Raw genomic sequence first — 20,139 nt, 5'->3', positions numbered from 1 at the left:
TTTTCGCTCCAACCCCAGTTGTAACTAACAGCTTATCAACCCAGAGGATGGTAGCGCTCCAGGAGCAGTGTTAGAGAGCCCTGGTATAGGCAATGAGCTTAAGAAATCCTTCTGCATTTATCACACGTTTGAATGTAATGTATGCAAGTGTGGCCGATGTGAAATGGCTGGCTAGTTAGCGGTGGTGCGCGCTAATAGTGTTTCAGTCGGTGATGTCACTCGCTCTGAGACCTAGATGTATAGCTTCTGTCCCTCTCCTCGCCCCAACCTGGGATCGAACCAGGGACCCTCTGCACACATCAACCACAGTCACTCACAAACTTGTTGTTCCCCTTGCTCTGCAAGGGCCGCGGCTTTTGTGGCGAGATGGGTAACGATGCTTCGTGAGTGACTGTGGTTGATGTGTGCAGAGGGTCCCTGGCTCGAGCCCAGGTTGGGGCGAGGAGAGGGACGGAAGCTATACTGTTACACAGGGTTTCCCCAAACTCGGTCCTGGGGCCCCATCTGGGTGCATGTTTTGGTTTTTATCCTAACACTACACAGCTGGACAGAGTTTGTCTGTTGGTTTTGGGGTTTTCCTTTCAATTAAGACCTAGACAACCAGGTGAGGGGTGTTCCTAATTAGTGACTTAATTGATCAAGTACAAGAGAGGAGGGAAAACCCGCAGACACTTGGCCCTCTGGAATGAGTTTGACAGGTAGAGTAAAGCTACTGTCACTGGGCATTTAAGAGCTGACCTTAAGCTTACTGACGTCATGATTTGACTTATTTTTCAGAGTTCCCAATTTTGAATGGAGCATTTGAACTTGGAAAAATACGAGGTCAAATCATGACGTCATTTGGAGCTCTAGAAAACGGCCTGAGATCCGGGGTTGGCTCGCCCCCCCTCCAAGTTCCCAGTTATTTGAAGTTATTTAAGTGTGTCGTGAGTTGTACAGTTGCCCGGTTCAAAACAACTGGGAACTCGGTGGGGGGGGAAACGAACTCCGACTGGGAAAAATCTTGTGAACGGTCACCCAACTCGAACTTCAGCCTCTTTCTAGACTCCGACCTGAAGGTCACTGACGTCATGATTGAACCTATTTTTCCGAGTACCCAGTTGTTTTGAACTCAGCAAATGTAATGACCGTGTACCCAAATGTATCCATCCGTATTATGTCTAATGGTTACGCATGGAAATGACCTTGGACAACCAAGATCAACAGTTGGAAAAATACAGTCCTCACAAAGAATAGTGACCTAAAAAAAAAACAACATTTACGACCATAAACCATGCGTGAAAGGCACGTTAACGCATTGAATGGCACACTGGGATGCGCGAGTTGCGTATAGGCTCCGATGTTTCTGAAACTAATATTTGAAAAGGTTCTTTACTTTTTGGAAATTAATATAAATAGATCCCTGGTAAACTTCCATACGTTTTCGCCATGTACTATTTGTTTCACCAAATCTGCATCTCTTATTGGAGGAGGGGCAGAAATAGACTCCCTTGCTGCAGCCAATCAAAGTGCGCCCTAAACATGCATTCTTCCCCAACGATTGGCTAACCTCCTCGCGCTGATGGTCATCTTTATTATCCAACTGTTGTTACCTAAGTCTCTTTCTATCACCGGAGGAAGATTCTTTACCTCTCCAGATTCCCAGACCATCAGATACATAATAGGTAAGTTGAAACTGATCGACCACTTGCATGATGATGTTAGTGCAACTTTTTTTTAATGCACATGTATTTTATGATGCCATGTTCCATTCATCGAAATAAGGTTCTGTGTCCTTGTAAAGTTGTGTAATTATGCTGTACCTACCTTCTGAGTCATGGCAATCAAAATAATAGTAAGAGGTGGGTACTACAATGACCGTTCGTGTTTTAAACAAGCACATGGGTTTATTTCCGGGGTCCATAAACCCTCGACCATATGGGGTCATGGCTAGAAGGGATGCAACGTTTGTCAAATTAACGTCAGATTTGACTTTTCGTAGTACAGTAGGTTAGGAGTTATTGTGTTTTTGACTACGCTTGTTTATTCCATGTGTAACTCTGTGTTGTTTGTGTCGCACGGCTTTGCTTTATCTTGGTCAGGTCGCAGTTGTAAATGAGAACTTGTTCTCAACTAGCTTACCTGGTTAAATAAAGGTGAAATAAAAAGGAACATGATGGTACATTTAGGAAACGGGTTTGGGTTAGCAAAAAGGCACACACAAACATCTGCCTTTGACCCACCATATGGGACTATTTCTGGGTCCTACTGTCTATCATCAGTTACCTGAATACAAGATCGCTTTGTGTTGAGAAATGAAGTTATAATTTATACCTGTGAATCCTCCATCACACTTGTCTCTTTCTGTTCTGGTGACTGAGGGCTGCAGGTAATGAATTTGAGCTGCACCATTAGTTCATTTTGCCCACCACAATTTGCCATAGTTGAGTGCACTCTTGTGCCATGACTAAACAAAATAAATGTTTCTTGTATGGCCCTAAAAAGACATTGCCTGTCATAACTATTCAGAGGCAGAGCCCATCTAGTCATAGCTCGATTCCAGAGAGTCGTCAGAAACTTCCTTCACCATGGTGTTTAATCCGCTATTTTATTTTACCTTTATTTAACGAAGCAAATCAGTTAATAAGAACGAATTCTTATTTTCAATTGCGGCCTAGGAACAGTGGGTTAACTGCCTTGTTCAGGGGCAGAACGACAGATTTTCACCAGCTCGGGGATTCGATTTTTACAACCTTTACGTTTACTAGGCCAACGCTCTAACCGCTAGGCTACCTGCCGCTATGGCCTTCATGGCTCTGAATATAACTATTCAGGCGTTATTGGACACTGTCTTGGTAGGGCAGTTATATGTAGTATTATATGGTTGTAAATCCTGTCCTTTTTGTTATTTACCCTTGTTTTTAGCCAGGCTATATATCATCGCACACTATCGTTTAATTCCACTTTTGGGAATTCTGAAAGAGATTTAAAAAACAACATACTTTGTGGTAGAAGGTATTGAGAATATCTGTTGAGAGAAGCTCCAAAGGCAGTTTATCCCATGTAGTAACTGTTACAACCGGCGGGTTGGGTCTGGAGGGTGTCAGCTCAACTGGTTTGGTTACACAAGCAAGGCCAGCTGTGACGTAACACAACCCTCTGAACATTTCAGCCTCAACTCAGCCTCATTGCCACTCAGTGAACCTGTCTGCAAGGGGGATCAGATTGCAAATGAACCTACCCAAGGAACACTCAAACCTCTGCTCCCATATCTGTCATAGCAGTAGTTAGACAGACGCTGTAACAGCAGTAGCATGACCAGCAGTAGTAGTTCCATTAATAAATGCGCTGGCTCAGGAGGGAACGTTTCCTTTGGTCTCTCTCTGTCTCCAACCCTACGTTGTTTTCCTAAGGACACAATGCTCTCCGGTGGGTTTATTGTGTGCTGGTCATTTGGTGTCAAGCCACTCAGGCGAGGTTTGTGTCTTCAGTGCAGTTCAGAAAGAGGTCCATTTGAACAGCTGCTTGGAAGTGTACACTGCCTATTAGTATTAGACAGGAGCAACACAACAGACTGAACTCTCTGTCTGGGAATCCAAAGAATTAGTACCATTTTAATACGTTAGGGACAGTATGTTGTCTTGTTAATATGTTAGGGACAGTATGTTGTCTTGTTAATATGTTAGGGACAGTATGCTGTCTTGTTAATATGTTAGGGACAGTATGTTGTCTTGTTAATACGTTAGGGACAGTATGTTGTCTTGTTAATATGTTAGGGACAGTATGTTGTCTTGTTAATACGTTAGGGACAGTATGTTGTCTTGTTAATACGTTGTCTTGTTAATACGTTAGGGACAGTATGTTGTCTTGTTAATATGTTAGGGACAGTATGTTGTCTTGTTGATACGTTAGGGACAGTATGTTGTCTTGTTAATATGTTAGGGACAGTATGTTGTCTTGTTAATACGTTAGGGACAGTATGTTGTCTTGTTAATACGTTAGGGACAGTATGTTGTCTTGTTAATATGTTAGGGACAGTATGTTGTCTTGTTAATACGTTAGGGACAGGATGTTGTCTTGTTAATACGTTAGGGACAGGATGTTGTCTTGTTAATACGTTAGGGACAGGATGTTGTCTTGTTAATACGTTGTCTTGTTGATACGTTAGGGACAGTATGTTGTCTTGTTAATATGTTAGGGACAGTATGTTGTCTTGTTGATACGTTGTCTTGTTGATACGTTAGGGACAGTATGTTGTCTTGTTAATATGTTAGGGACAGTATGTTGTCTTGTTGATATGTTGTCTTGTTGATACGTTAGGGACAGTATGTTGTCTTGTTAATATGTTAGGGACAGTACGTTGTCTTGTTGATATGTTGTCTTGTTGATACGTTAGGGATAGTATGTTGTCTTGTTAATATGTTAGGGACAGTATGTTGTCTTGTTGATATGTTAGGGACAGTATGTTGTCTTGTTAATATGTTAGGGACAGTATGTTGTCTTGTTAATACGTTGTCTTGTTGATACGTTAGGGACAGTATGTTGTCTTGTTAATATGTTAGGGACAGTATGTTGTCTTGTTAATATGTTAGGGACAGTATGTTGTCTTGTTAATATGTTAGGGACAGTATGTTGTCTTGTTAATATGTTAGGGACAGTATGTTGTCTTGTTAATACGTTGTCTTGTTGATACGTTAGGGACAGTATGTTGTCTTGTTAATATGTTAGGGACAGTATGTTGTCTTGTTAATATGTTAGGGACAGTATGTTGTCTTGTTAATATGTTAGGGACAGTATGTTGTCTTGTTAATATGTTAGGGACAGTATGTTGTCTTGTTAATATGTTAGGGACAGTATGTTGTCTTGTTAATATGTTAGGGACAGTATGTTGTCTTGTTAATATGTTAGGGACAGTATGTTGTCTTGTTAATATGTTAGGGACAGTATGTTGTCTTGTTAATATGTTAGGGACAGTATGTTGTCTTGTTAATATGTTAGGGCCAGTATGTTGTCTTGTTAATATGTTAGGGACAGTATGTTGTCTTGTTAATATGTTAGGGACAGTATGTTGTCTTGTTAATATGTTAGGGACAGTATGTTGTCTTGTTAATATGTTAGGGACAGTATGTTGTCTTGTTAATATGTTAGGGCCAGTATGTTGTCTTGTTAATATGTTAGGGACAGTATGTTGTCTTGTTAATATGTTAGGGACAGTATGTTGTCTTGTTAATATGTTAGGGACAGTATGTTGTCTTGTTAATATGTTAGGGCCAGTATGTTGTCTTGTTAATATGTTAGGGACAGTATGTTGTCTTGTTAATATGTTAGGGACAGTATGTTGTCTTGTTAATACGTTGTCTTGTTAATATGTTAGGGACAGTATGTTGTCTTGTTAATATGTTAGGGACAGTATGTTGTCTTGTTAATATGTTAGGGACAGTATGTTGTCTTGTTAATACGTTGTCTTGTTAATATGTTAGGGACAGTATGTTGTCTTGTTAATATGTTAGGGACAGTATGTTGTCTTGTTAATATGTTAGGGACAGTATGTTGTCTTGTTAATATGTTAGGGACAGTATGTTGTCTTGTTAATATGTTAGGGACAGTATGTTGTCTTGTTAATATGTTAGGGACAGTATGTTGTCTTGTTAATACGTTGTCTTGTTAATACGTTAGGGACAGGATGTTGTCTTGTTAATATGTTAGGGACAGTATGTTGTCTTGTTGATACGTTAGGGACAGGATGTTGTCTTGTTGATACGTTAGGGACAGTATGTTGTCTTGTTAATATGTTAGGGACAGTATGTTGTCTTGTTAATACGTTGTCTTGTTAATACGTTAGGGACAGTATGTTGTCTTGTTAATATGTTAGGGACAGTATGTTGTCTTGTTAATATGTTAGGGACAGTATGTTGTCTTGTTAATATGTTAGGGACAGTATGTTGTCTTGTTAATACGTTGTCTTGTTAATACGTTAGGGACAGGACGTTGTCTTGTTAATACGTTGTCTTGTTAATATGTTAGGGACAGTATGTTGTCTTGTTAATACGTTAGGGACAGTATGTTGTCTTGTTAATACGTTAGGGACAGGACGTTGTCTTGTTAATTTGTTAGGGACAGGACATTGTCTTCTATAACCCTGGGTCTTTAGGCAATACAAATTAGCTGGACACACACAATTACCTCCATTAATGATTAGCCCTTCTGAACAGGGGTCATTTCTTTTAATTGTAGCGCCTCACACCTAGCAACTCGGGTATAGGAGCCAATCTCACATTTGACCTTTCACATATTTTAAGTGATTGTTTTGTTCATTGACCTGAGGATGTTCACTGACTTAAACATCAAACGTGTTGAGGTAGTGCGTCTGCCTGAGTAATTTGTACCTGAACTGTGGGGCTCCCAGTACCACTCTTCAGAGGGACGTACAGCATGGCATGGTGGTGTCAGGTGTGCAGGTTAATATGCACCTCACTAGGCCTCTTGGGGTCAAACGTTTTAGATTTTTTTTTTGTGTCATTTTTGTCAGGAATGTTCTTAATGGTTTCCTGACTGTAATTAGTTTGAAGTCGTCAGTCTGTCCAGCAGTGTGTATAGTATGAGACAGACAACAGCAGCAGCTCCTCGATTCCCTCAGATATTCTGAAGAGTGGCCTTCTGCTGCTCCTGTCCCTCAGACCGCTAGGTGGTGTTGAAACGTCTGGACGTTGGACTCTTAAGTAACCCCAAACCACTGATACAGGGTCAGATCACTTATTGTCCAGCTAACGGTTACAATTAGGACTGGGGTAAGGGGAATATGATCCTAGATCTGTGCTTACGAGCAGGACAGAGCCTATGTGCCATTTACTAGCCCATGTGCCATTTAACTTCCTAGGTGAGACATGCCTGCGGTCCCCTCCCTTAAAGACAGCAGCGTCCTGGGCCCTGTGTGCCCGCACGCTGCCAGGCTACGCGTCATCAACGGCAATGGGGACGCCAACGGATCCTCCAAGGTCCAGGAAGGGCTGTTACAACTCCCAACCAAGGGGGGCGTCAGAGACAAGCTAGAGGTGGAGGACGTGACTGGAACCATCCAGGCGGTGGGGGAGAGGAAGTGGATCCGTCCCGACCTTCCCAGCCGGTGCACCTGGAGACTGGGGGGCAACCACGCCGACTCCCCCCACACCCATCCTCAACAGTAAGACTGGTCACCCTAACCGTAACCCTCAACAGTAACAATGGTAACCCTCAGCAGTAAGACTGGTAACCCTCAGCAGTAAGACTGGTAACCCTCAACAGTAAGACTGGTAACCCTCAACAGTGAGACTGGTAACCCTCAACAGTAAGACTGGTAACCCTCAGCAGTAAGACTGGTAACCCTCAATAGTAAGACTGGTAACCCTCAACGGTAAGACTGGTAACCCTCAACGGTAAGACTGGTAACCCTCAACAGTAAGACTGGTAACCCTCAACGGTAACACTGGTAACCCTCAACGGTAACACTGGTAACCCTCAACGGTAACACTGGTAACCCTCAACGGTAACACTGGTAACCCTCAACGGTAAGACTGGTAACCCTCAACGGTAAGACTGGTAACCCTCAACGGTAAGACTGGTAAACCCTCAACAGTAAGACTGGTAACCCTCAACAGTAAGACTGGTAACCCTCAACAGTAAGACTGGTAACCCTCAACGGTAAGACTGGTAACCCTCAACGGTAAGACTGGTAACCCTCAACGGTAAGACTGGTAACCCTCAACGGTAAGACTGGTAACCCTCAACGGTAAGACTGGTAACCCTCAACGGTAAGACTGGTAACCCTCAACGGTAAGACTGGTAACCCTCAACGGTAAGACTGGTAACCCTCAACGGTAAGACTGGTAACCCTCAACGGTAAGACTGGTAACCCTCAACGGTAAGACTGGTAACCCTCAACGGTAAGACTGGTAACCCTCAACGGTAAGACTGGTAACCCTCAACGGTAAGACTGGTAACCCTCAACGGTAAGACTGGTGACCCTCAGCGGTTAGACTGGTAACCCTCAACGGTAAGACTGGTAACCTTTTATGTTATTCCTTCCACCCGTCTCCTCCTCTACTCATTTCCACTTTATTCCATTATCCATCTTTTAGTCAGATTCATGTCAATGTGGAATGAGCATTGATCATTCATCAACGTCGAGTTAGTCAGTGACATCATAAACTCCCCTCTTCCAGGACCAAAGCTCCTAAAATCCTCACCAACATCCTCCGGAGGATCGGTGACACCCCGCTGGTGCGCATGAACAAGATCCCCAAGACCTTCGGCCTCAAGTGTGAAGTCTGTGAGTTTATCAGGGAGTCTTTTCTCAGAACCCTTTTGAGATTAATGGTTGAACCTTAACTTGCTACATGGGTGCAAATGTTTCCCACTCAATGTTTCAGCCTTGTTTGTGCACTTTTCTCACGGAGAGTTACCAATTTATTTGTGCCTCCATGATAAAACCTATCCCTGAACCTTGCATTATCTGCCAGTCAGACATAGTCCTGAGAATACCGTTCAGACAGTATTCAAGGCTGTCTTCCCCCTCCACGTCTCTTTCTGTTGAGGCAGACAGTCCTGAGAATACCGTTCAGACAGTATTCAAGGCTGTCTTCCCCCTCCACGTCTCTTTCTGTTGAGGCAGACATAGTCCTGAGAATACCGTTCAGACAGTATTCAAGGCTGTCTTCCCTCCATGTCTCTTTCTGTTGAGGCAGACATAGAACACAGGCAGTCAAAAACCTTTTTCATTGAATTTGGATTTACTTTGGGGCGTCTGTGTTCAGCTTCTTTGTAGATTTCTTTATGCTTGACTCCATGATCCCATTTGGGATTTATTGACAGTTATATTGTATCGAATGTAACAGTTTAATTATATTGTTGGCTTAGGACTTTTGCACAGAAAATGACCCCACTTGTGATCCATACATTTTATGGTACCATTGGAACCAATGGAATAGCTACAAAAGTGCAAACTCTAAACTAAATGAGATGAACATGTTTGACCCAGGTCTGGTTACGTTATCAGATGTTTTCAGACAAGGTGCTATTTTAATTCAGAATTAAAAACATTTTAATCTGTGTGTGTGATCCAGTGTGTACCGTTCTGTTTTGTCTCTGTGCAGTGGCCAAGTGTGAGTACTTCAACGCGGGCGGCAGTGTGAAGGATAGGATCAGTCTGCGTATGGTGGAGGATGCAGAGAGGGCAGGACATCTGAAACCAGGAGACACCATCATAGAGCCCACCTCAGGCAATACAGGTAACTGTGTGTGTCTCAGTAAATGAATAGGAATGTGTCTCACTAGTGGTAGATTCACTGAATTGTGTGTGTGTCCCTGTGTGTGTCCCTGTGTGTGTCCCTGTGTGTGTCCGTGTGTGTGTCCGTGTGTGTGTCCGTGTGTGTGTGTGTGTGTGTGTGTGACAGGTATCGGTCTGGCTCTGGCTGCAGCTGTGAAGGGTTACCGCTGTATCATTGTCATGCCTGAGAAGATGAGCATGGAGAAGGTAGGACTGCTGTACGCCTGCCTCATCAATCTCCCCTCCGGGAATTTGACAGGACCTCTTTGATTGTGAAGTCTGCACAAGTGGTCATGAAAACGCTGCCTGTCTGTGTGTCTGCATGCACCCAGGTGGATGTTTTGAGAGCCCTGGGCGCAGAGATCGTCCGTACTCCCACCAGCGCTCGTTTCGATTCACCAGAGTCTCACGTGGGCGTGGCTTGGCGCCTGAAGAACGAGATCCCCAACTCTCACATCCTGGACCAGTACCGTAACCCTAGTAACCCCCTGGCCCACTATGACACCACAGCAGAGGAGATACTGGAGCAGTGTGATGGTGAGACAGACTTCCTCTCGGCTCCCTCCCTCTATTCCTCCCTCTCTTGTTCTCTCTTTCCTTCTCTCTTGTCTTGCTGGTATTCTCTCTCTCTCTCTCTCTCTCTCTCTCTCTCTCTCTCTCAAAATACTGTGATTGAAGAACATTTGTTCAGAGATTAAGTTATTTAGAAATGTAAATTCATAATTTCTATACACTTTCTACCTGGTTTAGTTTCAGACTGGAGTATTTTTTTCATAGAATAAGTAATAATAAAATATATATAAAAACACTTATTTTTGTATTATTACTCAGACACCCGCTACCCATTCAAAACCTCGTCGTCATCCACTAGCTGAGAATCGCTGTTATACAAGCGTGTGTGTTTGAATAAGGTTTAACTCATGGTTTTGGTCAACAGCAAAGCATTGTCTGAGCAGTTGTGTGGGCTTGTAGCCCTCATAGAGACACTGTTCATGATCTGTATGAGCTAACCTGACACCCTCCACGTCTGTGACCTGGCAGGGAAAGTGGACATGCTGGTGGCAGGCGCTGGCACAGGCGGCACCATCACTGGCATTGCCCGCAAACTGAAGGAGAGGTGCCCAAACATCCAGGTGAGTGAACTCTGGGTGTCCACCTGGAATCAATTCCCATCCCCAGGTGGCTTCTGACTAGGGTTGTGGACAGTTCAATTGAAATTGCTATTCAAGTATGGAAAGATCCATACAAATAGAATCAGTCTCAACTTGGATCTTCACATCCACTACTTCAACATGACGGAATAGAAACGGTTCTGGTTCTGATCACAGGCTATGGCCGTCCTTACTGGGTGTTAACTTGTGTCTGACGTGGTGTGGTTCAGTCTGTTGTGGTTCTGTGTGGTGTGGTTCTGTCTGGTCTTGTCTGGTGTGGTTCTGTCTGGTCTGGTGTGGTTCTGTCTGGTGTGGTTCTGTCTGGTCTGGTGTGTTTCTGTCTGCGCCGGTTGTGGTTCTGTGTGGGTGGTGTGGTTCTGTCTGGTCTGGTGTGGTTCTGTCTGGTGTGGTTCTGTCTGGTCTGGTGTGTTTCTGTCTGCGCCGGTTGTGGTTCTGTGTGATCTTGTGTGATTCGGTGTGGTTCTGTCTGGTCTGGTGTGGTTCTGTCTGATCTTGTGTGATTCGGTGTGGTTCTGTCTGGTGTGGTGCTGTCTGGTCTGATGTGGTTCTGTCTGTGTGTGTGGTCAGATCATCGGTGTGGACCCTGAAGGCTCCATCCTGGCTGAACCAGAGGAGCTGAACAAGACAGACAAGACCCAGTACGAGGTGGAGGGCATCGGATACGACTTCATCCCCACTGTACTGGACCGATCAGTGAGTCAGATGGACACACACACACACACTTAAACACACACACACACACACACAAACACACACACACATAAACACACACACACACACACTACCTCACCAGGGTGTATCTACCTGTAGGTGGTGGATAGCTGGTACAAGTCCAACGATGAGGAGTCCTTCAACATGTCCCGTATGCTGGTCAGAGACGAGGGCTTGCTGTGTGGTACGTTTGTCACCGTTCTGTTTCTCTGTCATTCATCTCACTGTCACCAGTGGTGACTCTGTGGCCGTGTTGCAGGTCATCCGTATTGCACATCAAATGAAGGTGGTTCCTGAGACATTCAGTACTTCTCCAGGGACTGGGATATCTGCACATTACCACTTCAATAAAGACCACCTGGGACGCCACCTATGTCATGTTCTGATTTGTGGGTTGACCTGGCCACGGGTCGTCATGCCAACCAGTGTGCCCGTCTCTTGTCCCCTGTGCCAGGTGGCAGCTCGGGCACGGCCATGGCAGCGGCGGTGAGGGTGGCCAAGGACCTGAAGGAGGGCCAGCGGTGTGTGGTCATCCTGCCAGACTCCATCCGCAACTACATGTGAGGAACCAGGGACTAGAATATACTGTTATATTATGACTATAATATACTGTAGTCCTATAGTAAATCTAATGATCTGTCAGCGTTTAGCTTAGCCTGACCCCTTGTGGCCATGTCTGAATATTGCCTCTTGGGAATCACTGATTCATGATCCCCTCTTTAATCTGAACCTTTAACAGCTGTTCCTAGTGGATGAAGTAACTAACAACCCTTCTCTTTAATCTGAACCATTAACAGCTGTTCCTAGTGGATGAAGTAACTAACGACCCTTCTCTTTAATCTGAACCTTTAACAGCTGTTCCTAGTGGATGAAGTAACTAACAACCCTTCTCTTTAATCTGAACCTTTAACAGCTGTTCCTAGTGGATGAAGTAACTAACAACCCTTCTCTTTAATCTGAACCTTTAACAGCTGTTCCTAGTGGATGAAGTAACTAACAACCCTTCTCTTTAATCTGAACCTTTAACAGCTGTTCCTAGTGGATGAAGTAACTAACAACCCTTCTCTTTAATCTGAACCTTTAACAGCTGTTCCTAGTGGATGAAGTAACTAACAACCCTTCTCTTTAATCTGAACCTTTAACAGCTGTTCCTAGTGGATGAAGTAACTCACAACCCTTCTCTTTAATCTGAACCTTTAACAGCTGTTCCTAGTGGATGAAGTAACTAACAACCCTTCTCTTTAATCTGAACCATTAACAGCTGTTCCTAGTGGATGAAGTAACTAACAACCCTTCTCTTTAATCTGAACCTTTAACAGCTGTTCCTAGTGGATGAAGTAACTAACAACCCTTCTCTTTAATCTGAACCTTTAACAGCTGTTCCTAGTGGATGAAGTAACTAACAACCCTTCTCTTTAATCTGAACCTTTAACAGCTGTTCCTAGTGGATGAAGTAACTAACAACCCTTCTCTTTAATCTGAACCATTAACAGCTGTTCCTAGTGGATGAAGTAACCAACAACGACTCTTCTCTTTTTTTCAGGACCAAGTTCCTGAGTGACAAGTGGATGTTCCAGAAAGGCTTCCTGAAGGAGTCAGACATCATGGTAAACAAACCCTGGTAGGTCTGAACAAACCCTGCTTGGTCTGTGTCTCTGAATAAACCCTGGTGGGTCTGTGTCTCTGAACAAACCCCGCTGGGTCTGTGTCTCTGAATAAACCCTGGTGGGTCTGTGCCTCTGAATAAACCCTGGTGGGTCTGTGTCTCTGAACAAACCCTGGTGGGTCTGAACAAACCCCCCTGGGTCTGTGTCTCTGAACAAACCCTGGTAGGTCTGAACAAACCCCCCTGGGTCTGTGTCTCTGAACAAACCCTGGTAGGTCTGAACAAACCCCCCCTGGGTCTGTGTCTCTGAATAAACCCTGGTGGGTCTGTGGGTCTGTGTCTCAAACAAACCCTGGTGGGTCTGTGTCTCTGAATAAACCCTGGTGGGTCTGTGTCTCTGAATAAACCCTGGTGGGTCTGTGTCTCTGAGCAAACCCTGGTGGGTCTGTGTCTCTGAGCAAACCCTGGTGGGTCTGTGTCTCTGAACAAACCCTGGTGGGTCTGTGTCTCTGAACAAACCCTGGTGGGTCTGTGTCTCTGAATAAACCCGGGTGGGTCTGTGTCTCTGAATAAACCCGGGTCGGTCTGTGTCTCTGAATAAACCCGGGTGGGTCTGTGTCTCTGAATAAATCCTGGTGGGTCTGTGTCTCTGAATAAACCCGGGTGGGTCTGTGTCTCTGAATAAGCCCGGGTGGGTCTGTGTCTCTGAATAAGCCCGGGTGGGTCTGTGTCTCTGAATAAACCCTGGTGGGTCTGTGTGTCTGAATAAACCCTGGTGGGTCTGTGTCTCTGAATAAGCCCGGGTGGGTCTGTGTCTCTGAATAAGCCCGGGTGGGTCTGTGTCTCTGAATAAGCCCGGGTGGGTCTGTGTCTCTGAATAAGCCCGGGTGGGTCTGTGTCTCTGATTTAAACCCTGGTGGGTCTGTGTCTCTGAATAAACCCGAGTGGGTCTGTGTCTGAGCATGTCTTCATCTAGTGCTTCATTGTCTATTTGTTTGTAGTTTTCTCTTAAAGGTGCAATATGAAGCTCTATGGGCGACCTGACCAAACTCACATAGAAATGTGAGTTATAGATCTGTCATTCTAATTGGAAGCAAGTCTAAGAAGTAGTAGATCTGTTCTATGTGCTATTTCTGTGCTTCCTGTCCTTAAGTGTAGTTTTGCGTCTTTTGACTTTCGGTTTGGTACACCAGGTTTAAACAGTTAAATTCTATATATTTAGTTAATTGAAAATATGTTTCACAGCGGTTTAGATGGTACAATGATTTTTACACATTGCTTGTTTTGTCACAAACTGATATCAGGTGTAAATTGTAGAGTTTTAGCAACCAGGCAATTGTGGGGTGATTTCTGTGTATTATGCCTTTTAAAGGTTGTCTTTTGTTTTTATTTATTTAATTGGTTGTCTCTCTCTCTGTCTCTCTCTGTCTCTCTCTCTCTCTGTCTCTCTCTGTCTCTCTCTCTCTCTGTCTCTCTCTGTCTCTCTGTCTCTCTCTCTCTGTCTCTCTCTCTCTCGCTCTCTCCCTCCCTCCCCAGGTGGTGGAACCTGAAGCTGCAGGGGTTGAACCTCTCTGCCCCTCTGACCGTCCTGCCCACGGTCAGCTGTCAGAAGACCATCAAGATCCTGAAGGAGAACGGCTTTGACCAGGCCCCTGTAGTGGACGAGGCTGGGTGGGTGTCCTCCTCCACTGTCTCATCTCCTGCCTCTTTCATTAACCAGAGGACGTTTCCCAAATGGCACCCTATTCCCTTCAGAGGGCACTAATGTTGACCATGTAGGGAATAGGGTGCCATTTTGGACATGTCCATTATCTTTGTGTCGCTTACTAGTTCACGGTGAAGAAATTAAATGGTTGTAGAGAATCTGAAGATATCTTCCATTGAAATAACCCTGGAATTAAATTCATTAGTATTGTTGATTTGTAAATGTTGTAGACCCATGTTCCACCTGTGGACACTGACCATCTGATTCAAGTCATTCAACTGTTCTGGTGACATTATCCATGGGTTAGTGTTGTTCTGCTGCTAAAATAACTGTGTGTGTGAGTGTAGGCTGGTCCTAGGAATGGTTACTTTGGGGAACATGCTGGCCTCTGTGCTGGCTGGGAAGATCAAACCCTCAGACCCAGTCAACAAGGTGATCTACACCCAGTTCAAACAGGTCAGTCTCACACACACACACACACACACGTGTTTGCAGGCACACTTTTTCTGTAAGTAGTGCAAATAGGTCTCACACACACTGAAATCACCCATGTTTGTTTATATAATGAAACGGTCCTCTCTATCTTACGTCTGACTGATAACCTCACGTCTCATCCTATTCTCAGATCCGTCTGACTGATAACCTCACGTCTCATCCTATTCTCAGATCCGTTTGACTGATAACCTCACGTCTCATCCTATTCTCAGATCCGTCTGACTGATAACCTCACGTCTCATCCTATTCTCAGATCCGTCTGACTGATAACCTCACGTCTCATCCTATTCTCAGATCCGTCTGACTGATAACCTCACGTCTCATCCTATTCTCAGATCTGTCTGACTGATAACCTCACGTCTCATCCTATTCTCAGATCCGTCTGACTGATAACCTCACGTCTCATCCTATTCTCAGATCCGTCTGACTGATAACCTCACGTCTCATCCTATTCTCAGATCCGTCTGACTGATAACCTGGGGAAGCTCTCTCGTATCCTGGAGACGGACCATTTTGCCCTGGTGGTACACGAACAGATCCAATGTAAGACTTTCTGCCTGCTATAATGGTGAACATGTTGCGATAAGAGGAGTGAAGGTTCGTTGACCTTTTTCTGAGGGCAGTAACAAGGTGGTAAGGTGGCTGGTCTGAACCCATTTAAACCAGTCTGGTTTAATGTCTGCTGTGTGCATGTGACTGGTATACAGCGCATTTGGAAAGTATTCAGACCTCTTGACTTTTTCCACATTTTGTTACGTTACAACCTTATTCTAAAATGGATTAAATAAATAAACAAGTATCATCAATCTACACACTATCTCATAATGACAAACTGAAAACTGGTTTCAAGAAATTTTACCACATTTATAACAAACAAAAACATACCTTATTTACGTAAAGTATTCCACATTTATAACAAACAAAAACATACCTTATTTACGTAAGTATTCCACATTTATAACAAACAAAAACATACCTTATTTACGTAAGTATTCCACATTTATAACAAACAAAAACATACCTTATGTACGTAAGTATTCCACATTTATAACAAACAAAAACATACCTTATTTACGTAAGTATTCCGAATTTTTGCTATGAGACTCGAAATTGAGCTCAGGTCCTTGCTGTTTCCATTGATCATCCTTGAGATGTTCTACAACTTGATTGGAGTCCACATGATTTGGAAATGACACACACCTGTCTCTACGTAAGGTGCCAGAATTGACAGTGCACGTCAGAGCAAAAACCAAGCCATGAGGTCGAAGGAATTGTCCGTAGAACTCAGACAGGATTGTGTCAAGGCACAGGTCTGGGTAAGGCGACCAAAAAATGTCTGCATCATTCTTAAATGGAAGAAGTTTGGAACCACCAAGACTCTTAACTAGAGCTGGCCGCACGGCTAAACTGAGTCTTGCCAGGGAGATGACCAAGAACCCAATGGTCACTCTGACAGAGCTCCATAGTTCCTCTGTGGAAATGGGAGAGGACAACCATCTCTGCAGCCCTCCATCAATCAGGCCTTTATGGTAGAGTGGCCAGACGGAAGCCACTCTTCAGTAAAAGGCACGTGACAGCCCGCTTGGAGTTTGCCAAAAGGCATCTAAACAAGATTCTCTGGTCTGATGAAACCAAGGTTGAACTCTTTGGCCTGAATGCCAAGTGTCACGTCTGGAGGAAACCTGGCAGCATCCCTAAGGTGAAGCATGGTGGTGGCAGCATCATGCTGTGGGGATGTTTTTGAGGACTGGGATCGAGGGAAAGATACAGAGATCCTTGATGAAAACCTGCTCCAGAGCATTCAGGACCTCGGACTGGGGCGAAGGTTCACCTTCCAACAGGACAACAACCCTAAGCACACAGCCAAGACAACGCAGGAGTGGCTTCGGGACAAGTTTCTGAATGTCCTCAAGTGGCCCAGCCAGAGCCCGGACTTGAACCTGATTGAACATCTCTGGAGAAACCTGAAAATAGCTGTGCAGTGATGCTCCCCATCCAACCTGACAGAGCTTGAGATGATCTGTAGAGAAGAATGGGAGAAACTCCCCAAATACAGGTGTGCCAAGCTTGTAGCGTCATACCCAAGAAGACTCAAGGCTGTAATCGCTGCCAAAGGTGCTTCAACAAAGTACTGAGTAAAGGCTCTGAATATTTATGCAAATGTGATTTCAAAGAATAAATTTTCTTAGCAAACATTTCTAAAAACACTCTTTTTGCTTTGTCATTAGGGGGCATTGTGATGTCATTAGGGGGCATTGTGTGTAGATTGATGAGGCGGGATAAAACTATTTAATACATTTTAGAGTAAGGCTGTATCGTAACAAAATGTGGGACAAGTCAAGGGGTCTGAGTACTTTACAAATGCACTGTATGTGCCAGTCTCAAAGTCCTCAGTTGTTTGGTCCCAACATTGATTTGGGCCTGCAACCAACCATAACCCCACCCTCCCCTCGTCCAATGATGGCTGTAAGAGGGAGCTAATGCCACCCTCTCTATCCTTCCCTCTCTCCTACTTTCAGACTTGACGGATGGCTCCCCCAGCCTGAAGCAGATGGTGTTTGGTGTGGTGACGGCCATCGACCTGCTCAACTTTGTCACGGCCAGGGAGAAGAGGGAGAGGTCCTTCTCTGAGTGCAGTGACCTGTGACCGTGTCCCCGTGACGGCTGGGTCATGTGTGCACAAACACCTTGTGTACACACACACACGTGGAACACGTTAATTACACCCACAGCCATACACAAACACACTGTGATATTAACGACAATATAAAGAATATGAGGTCGTATGAACTTGATTGGTGGACAAACTGTTGTTGCTGCTTTCTCATATGACATGTGAGTCATTTAGCAGATGCTCTTATCCAGAGCGACCTACAGATAGTGAGGACATACATTTTCATACTGTTCCCCCCCAACTGGTCCCCCGTGGGAATCCACCCACAACCCTAGCGTTGCAAGCGCAATGCATTCATATGAAAGTCTTAAATCTTTGCTATATTTTGCGAGCTTGATCATAGAATGTAGACACTGCCTACAGAGGGATTTCCCATGTTGCTTTGTGATGGGTATTTAAATGATCAGACTGTACCCCATCCCATGTACTGAACCAATAATTGTGAAACCAATCTTTTACTGAAAAAAAATATGGTTTTAATTGTGAAAACATCAATCAACGCATTTCAACGCTATGCATAATGACACAACCCTGCACAATTACAACAGGTTTGGGAAACAGACCTGTATGTTGATGTGTTTTTTAAAGGTTCAATGCAGCTGTTTTTATCTGGATATCAAATCATTTCTGGGTAACAAATAAGTATTTTACTGTGATTGTATTCAATTAAAACAAGTAGTTTCTTAACAAAGAGAAATTTCTCAAGCAAGACTTTAGCTAGGACAGTTTGGGTGTGGTCTGAGTGGGGAGGGGAAAACTCAAAACTAGCTGTTATTGGGAAGAGAGGTATGGAACATTTTGCTGTTGGTCTATTAAAAAAAATGTATCGCATGATGTCACAATGGAAAGTCTAACCTCCCGCCCATACAAACCTGCTGATTAGAAGGCCCTGTGTAGATTGCATTTTCAACCAGCAACTATCAGGAAATAACACTGTCAGTTTCATCAGCTGTATGATATTAAACACAGGAAAAACAGAATTTTCAGAGTGTTTTTTTCTGTGTTTATATGCTGTCGCACCAAAACAGGCTGTGATTTCAAGGGCATCAGAATGTTCGCGATTTACATTCAAGTTATTTAGCAGACGCTCCTATCCAGAGTGATTTACAGTAATGAGTTATTTAGCAGACGCTCCTATCCAGAGTGATTTACAGTAATGAGTTATTTAGCAGACGCTCCTATCCAGAGTGATTTACAGTAATGAGTTATTTAGCAGACGCTCCTATCCAGAGTGATTTACAGTAATGAGTTATTTAGCAGACGCTCCTATCCAGAGTGTATTACAGTAATGAGTTATTTAGCAGACGCTCCTATCCAGAGTGATTTACAGTAATGAGTTATTTAGCAGACGCTCCTATCCAGAGTGATTTACAGTAATGAGGGCAGACTTTTTCAGTCAATCTAATGTATTTATAAAGCTCTTTTTATATCTGCAGACGTCACAAAGGACTTATACAGAAAACTCAAAGAGCAAGCAATGCAGATGTAGAACATATTAAATGTACCGTACTCTTCAACGATGAAAAATCTGAGGTTTTGTTCTGGAATGGTCAAATATGTCTAGCTAGTAACTACCAAAATATATTTTTTTACAAATATGTCTAGCTAGTAACTACCAAAATAGCCTTTTTGACAAGATCATATGAAATAGAATGATTGATATGCCAGTATAATACAAAGTCAGAGTTAATTTGGTATGCCAACAATGTATTTGTACGGTTGTTTATGCTTTTCACTTAGGACTTTTTACTCTGATACATCCAATCTGGATTTGTGTGCTATAAAATCACTTTATAATCTTATGAAAAATAAAGTTGTTAAAACATCTCAATTTATATTTGCTATCAGTTTGTTTGTGTGTAGAATGTGTAAAGTGCAGCGCCAGCTGTGCCATCAGAGACTCTGGGTTCGCGCCCAGGCTCTGTCGTAACCGGCCGCGACCGGGAGGTCCTTGGGGCGACGCAAAATTGGCCTAGAGTCGTCCGGGTTAGGGAGGGCTTGACCGGTAGTGATGTCCTTGTCTCATCGCGCACCAGCGACTCCTGTGGAGGGCCGGGCGCAGTGCGCGCTAACCAAGGTTGCCAGGTGCACGGTGTTTCCTCCGACACATTGGTGCGGCTGTGTAAAGAAGCAGTGCGGCTTGGTTGGGTTGTGATCGGAGGACGCATGACTTTCAACCTTCGTCTCTCCCGAGCCCGTACGGGAGTTGTAGCGATGAGACAGATAGTAGCTACTAAAACAATTGGATACCACGAAATTGGGGAGAAAAAGGGGTTAAAAAAAAAAAAAAGAATGTGTATAGTGAAAATGCATGAGCTTTTAATAGTAGTTTTAGATTCCATTGTGATTAAGATAAATGGTACTCTAATTATGTTGACCCTAAGCCATAGTAGTTTGAGATTCCATTGTGATTAAGATAAATGGTACTGTAATTATGTTGACCCTAAGCCATTACCTGTTTAGAATGTACAAAGTGGCTGCGTGGCCGAATTCTCT

The 20,139-nt window shown here is 43.8% G+C and overlaps 1 protein-coding gene across 2 annotated transcripts; it reads left to right on the top strand.

Moving 5' to 3' along the window:
- The first annotated feature begins 1,564 nt into the window (after nucleotides 1-1,564).
- On the top strand, nucleotides 1,565-19,478 carry LOC139372927 (cystathionine beta-synthase-like). 2 transcript variants are annotated; one of them, XM_071112799.1, is made up of 15 exons: nucleotides 1,565-1,664; nucleotides 6,857-7,159; nucleotides 8,178-8,284; nucleotides 9,108-9,242; nucleotides 9,408-9,487; nucleotides 9,613-9,817; nucleotides 10,322-10,413; nucleotides 11,020-11,145; nucleotides 11,263-11,347; nucleotides 11,618-11,723; nucleotides 12,707-12,784; nucleotides 14,306-14,440; nucleotides 14,822-14,930; nucleotides 15,428-15,512; nucleotides 17,489-19,478. In XM_071112799.1, exons 2-15 carry the CDS (start codon nucleotides 6,864-6,866, stop codon nucleotides 17,614-17,616), a joined length of 1,767 nt encoding a protein of 588 aa, XP_070968900.1. In that variant the 5' UTR covers nucleotides 1,565-1,664; nucleotides 6,857-6,863; the 3' UTR covers nucleotides 17,617-19,478. The 2 variants fall into 2 exon arrangements, with proteins under 2 accessions (XP_070968900.1, XP_070968901.1); XM_071112800.1 differs by having other exon boundaries at nucleotides 1,652-1,841; nucleotides 17,489-19,472.
- The last annotated feature ends 661 nt before the right edge of the window (nucleotides 19,479-20,139 follow it).

Source organism: Oncorhynchus clarkii, chromosome 18 (assembly GCF_045791955.1).
Source record: "Oncorhynchus clarkii lewisi isolate Uvic-CL-2024 chromosome 18, UVic_Ocla_1.0, whole genome shotgun sequence".
In the NCBI taxonomy this organism is placed as follows: Eukaryota; Metazoa; Chordata; class Actinopteri; order Salmoniformes; family Salmonidae; genus Oncorhynchus; species Oncorhynchus clarkii.
Note: the sequence above shows the minus strand (reverse complement) of the source record. Positions and strands in the feature narration are given on the sequence as shown.